The sequence below is a fragment of the Microtus ochrogaster genome, chromosome 6, assembly GCF_000317375.1.
Source record: "Microtus ochrogaster isolate Prairie Vole_2 chromosome 6, MicOch1.0, whole genome shotgun sequence".
In the NCBI taxonomy this organism is placed as follows: Eukaryota; Metazoa; Chordata; class Mammalia; order Rodentia; family Cricetidae; genus Microtus; species Microtus ochrogaster.
Window position 1 is genome coordinate 11,331,030 of NC_022013.1, and position 8,628 is coordinate 11,339,657.

Below are 8,628 nucleotides of genomic sequence, written 5' to 3' on the forward strand. Positions count from 1 at the left end.
CACACACACACCACACACACACACACACACACACACACACCACACACACACACACACACACACACTTAATGTAATTTTAAAAAGTTCATAAAGGGGAGTTCATTTTATCAAAATATTTGGCTAAAGTGTCATTAACTAGTTAATTTTTTCTGTGTCTCCATTACCAAGTAAACCTTTAGGAAGGTTAATTTGCTTCTATTTTTCTTCTTAGCAGCTTTTGAATTTGTTTCGTCTTTTTGTGAGATGCATCCTTATATACATCTGTAATAATCTGTATTCCTCCCCCTTCCCCCTCTTCTCCCCTCCCTCCCTTCTTCCCTCTCCCTCTCCCCTTCCCCTTCCTCTCCTCTCCCTCCCTCTTCGCTCTCTTTCTTTTCCCCTTCCTCCCCCTTCTTCCCCCTTCTCTCTCTTCTCCCCTCCCTCCCCCTTCTCTCTCTTCTCCCCTCCCTTTTTCCCATCCCTCTCCTTCCCCCTTCCCTCCCCTTGCTCCCTTTCCTCTCCCTCCCCTTCCCTCTCTCTCTTGTCCCCTTCCCTCCTTCCTTCCCCTCCCCTCCCTCTCCTCTCCCTCCCCTCCCTCCCCCTCCTTTCCCCCCTCCCTCCCTTCCTTTTGCACTAGTGAAGACAGCATCTCTGTGCTCTCTGGTTCTGAGGTTCTCTGTTGGATGCCGGTGCCTCCCCACCCGCATGGCAGAGAGGAAAGCATGCTCTGTGCACAGAGTGCAAATCTTCTGTTTGGTGCCTGCCTTTGTGCTGTGCTCTCTTGGGCCTCTGTTGTCTTTCATTCTTGGGAATCTAATTTATCATATTTTTTTTTACATGGCTTCTGGACTTTGAGTCATAGTTAAAAAGGCCTTCTCTACTTCAAGGTAATAAGGTTCTCATGTCTGCTCGCAGTGCTTGACTGATTTGTTTATTTACTCACGTGTGTGTGCATGTGCATGTGTGTAGATGTGTGTGTGTGTGTGTGTGTGCACATGCCTGCATGTACACATGCTTTTGTGCCTGTGGAGGTCAGAGAACACTCGCAGTCATGGTTTGAGACAAGGTCTCATTGGCCTGGGGCTCGCTGAAGAGGCAGGACTTGGCTGGCCAGTGAGCTCCAGTGTCCGTCTTCACATCCCAGTGCTGGGATCATATACATGGACTGCTCCCATGTAGGATTTATTTTTATTATTTTTAATCATGTGCCCCCGCGTGTGTGATTGTGTGTGTGTGAGTGCAGGTGCTCATGCAGGCTGGATGCATTGGATCCCTGGAGCTGGGGTTGCAGGCAGTTGTGAGCCACCCAAGGGTGCTAGGAACTTAACTCAGGTTCTCTAGGAGAGCAGTAAGTCCTCTTAACCGCTGAGCCATCTCTCCAGCCCTCTGACCTTCTTTGCTGTTTTTTTAAATGTTTACGTGGGGCTCAACACCATCTCCTAACACCGCCCACCCCCGCCCCCACCCCCACCATTGGTTTTATTCTAAGCTTCTGGTTCCCCTCGCCAAATTCCTTTGGGATGATTTTTATACTTCTGTCCATTATGAATCCAGGCTTCCATGTCTCACCTTTTCCATTGTTTGTGTTATACTTTACACTGTATTGACGATAATGTCACCAAGAGTGCTGCTTGATACTAGGCGTTCTCATCTGCAAATGGGGCTATCTGCGCGTATTAGAGTAGAGAAAGGAAGGGTTCCCAAGTGTGGTGGGCATGTCTGTAATTCCAGCATTTGGAAGGCTAGGAGTTCAAGACCAGCCTGAGCTACATAGTGTGACCTTGTCTCAGAAGGATGTATGGATTGCATCCTTCAGAAGGATGAATCGCATCCTTCGGTGTCTCCTTCAAGATGTAACAACTTGCAGGCTCTCAGCCAGTATGAAGCTGATCTGGAATGTGGAGTCAGATGTAGCATCAGGGTCCTGCTGTAGTCCTTACTTCTGACTGCTTCTCCAGTTTGTAGAAGACTATGAGCCCACCAAAGCTGACAGTTACAGGAAGAAGGTGGTCCTCGACGGAGAAGAGGTTCAGATAGACATTCTGGACACAGCTGGCCAGGAGGACTACGCGGCCATCCGAGACAATTACTTCCGCAGCGGAGAAGGCTTTCTGCTTGTGTTCTCCATCACCGAGCACGAGTCCTTCACTGCCACAGCCGAGTTCAGGTGCGTTGAAGGGGAGAGCTGCGTCCTTGATCCCCCAGCCACGGGACTGAGGCTTCCAGGGACCTGAGTTGAGCAGACTGGAGACAGCTGGGCCTGTGATGAGGAGAAACTCTGCCACAGGGTTTCTGAGTCTCGGTACATTTCCATCTACCATGCACCTTGGTGCATTCATGTCGTAGGATCTCTTTTTTAAAGACTTGTTTGTTTGTTTTGGTTTTTCAAGGCAGGGCCCCTATGGAGCCCTGGCTGTCCTAGAACTCCCTCGGTAGATCTGGCTGGCCTTGAACTCAGAAATCAACTTACGACTGCCTTCAGAGTCCTAGGATTAAAGGTGTGTGCCACCACACCTGACTTACTTTTATTTTTATTTATTTTCTGTGTATGGATGTTTTGTCTGCATGTATATCTGTGTACCACATACATGCTTGATGCCTGTGGAAGTCAGAAGAGGCATCAAATCCCTTGGGACTGGAGTTACAAAAGGTTGTGAGCTGGGAATTGAACTTGGGCCCTCTAGAAGAGCAGTTAGTGCTCTTGACCACTGAGCTAGCTCTCCAGCCACCGTGTGTCTGTGAGTGTAAGTGCGCATACAGGCATGTGCTCACATGTATACGTGTACTTGTGCTACAGGGGATATGTGGAAGTCAGGGGAAGACTTGAAGTTGATTCTCTTCCACCGTGTGGGTTGGTTCCAGGACTTGAACTCAGGCAGTCAGGCTTGGTGCCAGGCCCTCTTCCTGGCTGAGTCAGCTTAGCCTGACTGCAGGCTTCTGCAGGCTCTTTCTTGTCAGGAAGTCAGGTGACCCACTGAGGTAAAGGGAGACAGCTGGCCATTTTTCGGGATTTGGAAGGCCGCTCCGCTAGCCAGGGAGGCGCCAAGGGCTGAACTCAGCCAATCTAGCTAGTAAAGAAGGCAGACAATATGATAGGACCTCTGGTTGTCGGTTGTCCTTGTGGTCCTGGTTTCCTGCAACTACTCTGTGTATATGCAGGATAGAGGGGTCTCAGCATGAGCAGCTGCCTCCCTTTGCAGGTGTTTTGATCGTATCAGGAAGTTTCTACAGGGATAGCACTCTTGTCACTCCTGTGGTCACAACTGTGTCCTCTTCACAGTCTGACTTTTGAGGCCATTGAGGGTACACACACACACACACTCACATACACACACTCACGCACACACACTCACACTCACATACACACACTCACGCGCACACACATACACACACTCATGCGCACACACTCACGCGCACACACTCACACCCACGCACACACACTCACATACACACACTCACGCACACACTCACATACACACACTCACGCACACACACTCACACTCACATACACACACTCACACTCACACACTCACATACACACACTCACGCGCACACACTCACACTCACACACTGCTTTTTTACTCCGTTGTCCCTGTATTGGGATTATTAAACATTTTTGCAAGCTGTTGCTTTGACTTTGATGATGGGATTTTTGGTTTTTATTTATTTATTTTTGTTTGTTTATTTTATACGCCAACCACAGTTTCCCCTCCCTCCTCTCTTCCTGTTCCCTCTCCCCACCTCCCTTCTGCACCCCCCCCCATTCATTCCTTCTCTGTCTCCATTCAGAAGGGGTAAGGCCTCCCATAGGAGTCAACAAAGCTTCATATCAAGCTGAGGCAGGAACAAGCTCCTCCCCCTAGAATCAAGGTTGGGCAAGGTGTACCTTCCTAGGAAATGGGTTCCAAAGAGGCAGTTCTTGCGTCAGGGTCAGGTCCTGGTCCCACTGTGATTTGCTTGCTCGTACGTCTGTGCAGCAGGAGCCTGCAGAGCCCGCCAAGTCCAGAAGAGGGCATCAGATCCATGGAACTGGAGTTAAAGACAATTATGAGCTGCCACGTGGGTGCTGGGAATCAAATCAGGTTACTTTTAATCATTGAGCCAGCTCTCAGATCCTGTTTTTTTTTTTTTTGCTTTTTTCTGCCTTTTTTTTTTTTTTTAAAGGTGGTGTCTCATACAGACCAGGTTAGCCTTAAACTTACTATGTAGCCAAGATGCCCCTGAAACTTCTGGTTCCACCGAGTCCTGGGGTTACAGGCATGTGCCCCCATGCCCCGCCTGTAGGGTACTGGAGACGGAACCTAGGTCGGGCTCTGTGCATGCAAGGCTAGCGCTTGCCTTGCCCCACACCCCAGCACCTTTCAGTTTGTTTCAATTCCTGAGAGTCCAGAGGGTTCCTTCCCTTCCTTCTCCCCTCCCTGTCCACCTCTTTCTTTTTCCCCATAAATCAGGAACCCTGTGGGGATGCAGGCTTCTCTGTTGTAGGAGTGTGGGGTAGAGAGACCTCAGATGGAGAGAGACCAGATGATGGTGGGAAGCTGAGGGCCGGCCTGGGAAAGCCCAGGCCCGTGGAGACCCATTTGAAATACTCCCCAAATAGAGCAGTTTCTCCTGTTCCTTTCCAAGCTTGTCAGATGTGCTTGTAAGCACCCAGGCACACTGTCAGCTGCTTGTAAAGTTACTTCTTACGCTATGCTGGCTTTCAAACAAAACACCTTTGTGTGTCTGTGTGTGCACTGTCACACCTCAGTGCTTGCGTGGAGGTTGGGGACAATCGCAGGTGTCATTTTCAGCACTCACCTTGTGGATCACAAGTCATCAGGCGTGGAGGTGAGCGCCCTTATCTGCTGAACCATCTCACTGGCTGCTCTCTAGCTTTTTTCACCGTGTTCTTGACGCCTCCCCCACAGGGAACAGATCCTCCGAGTCAAGGCCGAGGAGGATAAAATACCCCTGTTGGTCGTGGGCAACAAGTCTGACCTGGAGGAGCGGAGGCAAGTGCCCGTGGACGAGGCCCGGGGCAAAGCTGAGGAGTGGGGTGTGCAGTATGTGGAGACATCAGCCAAGACCCGTGCCAATGTGGACAAGGTAGCGTGGCTTCTGGGGGGGTTCTTGGAAGACCCAGCCATCTGTCTCATTTGCTTGATGTTTAGCTTTAAGCCGCGCGCGCGTGAGTGCGTGCGTGCGTGCGTGCGTGCGTGTGTGTGTGTGTGTGTGTGTGTGTGTGTATGCCATGTGAGCGTAGGCACTCAGTGAGGTCAGAAGAGATCATCGAAAGCCCTGGAACTGAAGTTGCAGGTGGTTGTGAACTGTCTGCTGTGGGTCCTGGGAACTGGAAGCTGTTGTGACGTGGGTAGTGGCCCTCTGCAAGAGTGGTCGTCTTCCTAACCACGGAGCCAGCTCTGCAGCTGCCCCAGCTGCCAGCGCCACTCCTCCTCCTCTGCCTGCTCCTCTCTTCTTTCTTTCTGACAGTGTCTCCTAATGACCTTGAAGTTTGATTGCTCTGCCCCCAGATCCAAGTGCTGGCATTGTGGGTTTGATCACCGCGATGGTTTGTCATTTTCTGTTTTTCTTTTTTCTTCTGCTCTTCTCTGTCTTTTTTCTCTCTTTTTGTGAGAGTTTCACACAGGCTAGCCTAGAGTTCCAGGTGTAGCGGAAGAGGACCTTGACTTCTGATCTTCCAGCCCCACCCCTACACTCCTTTGCTGCAATGGCAGGCGTGTACCACCACACCATTTATACAGTGCTGGCATGGGGGGAGCCCCCGTGTTCTCCTTTTACATCAGAGTTCAGGGTGTTACCACACACTTGAAGTAAGCACCTCACAGCTGAACTTCTCTCTGTTTTCACACGCTGTAGTGTGGGCTCTTGCTTCATGTCCTGGACTTGTGAAATCAGTGCAGAGCCACGACAGGCGGAAAGGCCGTGTCTGCGCCAGATTGTGCTTAGCTACAGATCCCTTCTCTGTCTCCTCTTTTTCTCAGTTCGCACCATAGTTCACACACACAGGCTGGTGCTGTGGGATGCCATCGCCCCTTGCTTTCTGCCTTCCCAGGTTCACTCAGCTGGTTCTGAGGAGAGCTGAGCACTCTCAATGGAACATTAGGAGATGTCCCATTCAGAGGAGGGCTTAGCATTTTTTTTTTCTAAGACAGGATTTCTCTGTGTCTTGGAACTCACTCTGTAGACCAGGCTGACCTCGAACTCTCAGAGATCTGCTTGCCTCTGCCTCCCCCTCCCCTCCCAAGTGCTGGGATTATAGGCCTGTTCCACCACTGCCCAGCTGAGGGCTTGGCTTTGAGCAGGGGCCAGTGTTGACAGCACACCTCTGGGTAGCCTGGGGTATGGTGAATTGTGTTTCTTCATCAGCTACTTTTTTGTTGTCTTAGTTAGGAATTGATTTGCTTTTAAAATTGCATTTGTTGGGGCTGGAGAGATGGCTCAGTGGTTAAGAGCATTGCCTGCTCTTCCAAAGGTCCTGAGTTCAATTCCCAGCAACCACATGGTGGCTCACAACCATCTGGAATGAGGTCTGGTGCCCTCTTCTGGCCTGCAGACATACACACAGACAGAATATTGTATACATAATAAATAAATAAATAAATATTTCAAAAAAATAAATAAATAAAATTGCATTTGTTTCTTGGTGTGTGTGTGTGGACCCATTTGTGCAACTGTGTACTTGCATGCCACAGCACACATGTGGAAGTCAGAGGTCGGTCAATCTATGGGTTCTCTCCTTCATCATGTGGGCCCCAGGGAATTGAACTCAAGTTGCCAGGCTTGGCAGCAAGTTCCTTATTCACTGAGCCATCTCCCTGACTCGCTCTGTCTGTCTGTCTCTCTCCCTATCTGCCTGTCTGTCTATAGACAGGCTCTCATATGACCCTCTGTGTAACAAGCACTAGAATTACTGGTGCGGAGCCCTGCACCTGATTCATGGTGTCTGCGTGGGACCCAGGACTCGGCATCTACTGGACAGTGCTCCACCAGCTGCCACACCCAGCAACTGCCTTTTTTTATATTCTGATCTGAACTCTCCCCCTGCTTCCTGCGATGCTCAGACTTCTGTTCTCCTCCCATCATCTCCTAGCTGAGGAAAGTACAGGGTATCCTTCATCTTCTCTGGAGGAGGAGGTGGGACACATTAGAGACATGGTCACCCAGTGCAGTCCTGGCTGGTCTCTGCCTCCCAAGCCTTTTATTTTTTACAACCCAAGAGGGCTGTCTGGTTATGGTGGCGTCAGCCTTGGATCCTAGTACTCACAAGACAGAAGCAGGTGGATCTCTGAATTCAAGACCAGCCTGATCCACATAAGGAGACCTTGTCTAAAGAACAACAACAAAACAAAAAGAGAAAGACTTTCTCGGCATGAAAATGCTGATGTTGCTTTTGAGGTGATGAGATTCGAGTCTCTGGGGTCTCTTGTGTTTGGGGTGTTATACATCGTCTCCCCCTCCTCTCCCTGGACGAGCTTTTACCTGCCAGGCGACCCAGCGGGGACTTCTAACCGAAGGCAGTACTGATTTCCTTAGAAAGGCTGTGGTGAGTGCAGGTGGCGTTTCAGCTGAACACACCCACGCATCTCCCCTGCCTTTTAACTTAGGATGAAACAGACGGCTGTCACTTTGACTGGTGGCTGTGGCTAGCTTAGGGGGTGTAGAGGTCAGTCTGAGACTCTTGGGGTTCCCTTCCTGTACCTGGTACTCGTGGTAAGCTCATATGGAGTGGCACACCAGAAAAGCAGTCTTGGTTTGCTTGGTTTTTGAAGCAGTAATTCGTGTAGCCCAGGCTGGTCTCAAATTTGTTCTGTAAAGGATGACCTTGATTTTGAACCTTTCTAGATTGGTGGTATCACGCATGGCTTGTGTTTTTCTTTCTTTCTTGTTTGTTTTTTAAATTTTTTCTTTATTAAAAAAAAAATGACAGGACCTTATCTATCCTAGGCTGGCCTCCAGCTTGTATGCAGCCGAGAAAGACTCTGATTTTCTTGTCCTCCCAAGTGCTAGGGTTACAGGTTGTACCACCAGGCCTGGTTTACGTCATGCTGGGGAATCATTCCTAGGGTCTTGTACACGCCAGGCAGGTACTCAGACAACCGAGCCACGACCCTAGCCCTTAGCTTGCTGTTCACCTTGGTCTGTGTCTGAGAACCAGATCTTGGTGGAGATAAAAAAGCCTGTGTTCCTTGTCACGCTTCCAGTTTCTGTGGGAAATCTGCAGTGTGTCTTCGCAGCACGATATTTTGTCTGCTTGAGAGTAATCAGCCCTTTGGTGATTGTGGTAGCAGAGGGCAAAACCCAAACCTCATGGGCCAGTGATAAGGCCTGCTTGTCTTTCCTGATAAAATTCCTCTTGGCAGTGGGGTGAAGGGGCGGGGTGGGGGGGGGAGGTGTGGGGCTGGGTGTAGGGGAAGGTGAGGAGAAGTTCTGTGATGAGACTTCCCTTTCCCTGTCCTCCCCAGCTCTCCAGTGCAGAAGCCTGCCTTCCTACTTCCCATCCCCCTGCTTTCTCAGATTTGCCCCTGGCCGCTTTTAGAGTAGGGTTTGGGGAGGGGCTGTCACTTACAAAGGCATTCATTCGTGTGTGTGTGTGTGTGTGTGTGTGTGTGTGTGTGTGTGTGTGTGTGCCTATTCATGCTGCCATAT

General features: G+C 50.1%; 1 protein-coding gene across 1 annotated transcript in view; it reads left to right on the plus strand.

Annotated features, from left to right (window-relative positions):
• The window catches only part of Ralb (RAS like proto-oncogene B), a 33,364-nt gene that overhangs the window by 22,291 nt on the left and 2,445 nt on the right, over window positions 1-8,628 (plus strand). Inside the window, exons 3-4 of the mRNA XM_005348301.3 lie at window positions 1,938-2,146; window positions 4,890-5,067. Of these exons, the coding sequence (XP_005348358.1) occupies window positions 1,938-2,146; window positions 4,890-5,067 (387 nt within the window). The remainder of the gene's footprint in view (window positions 1-1,937; window positions 2,147-4,889; window positions 5,068-8,628) is intronic.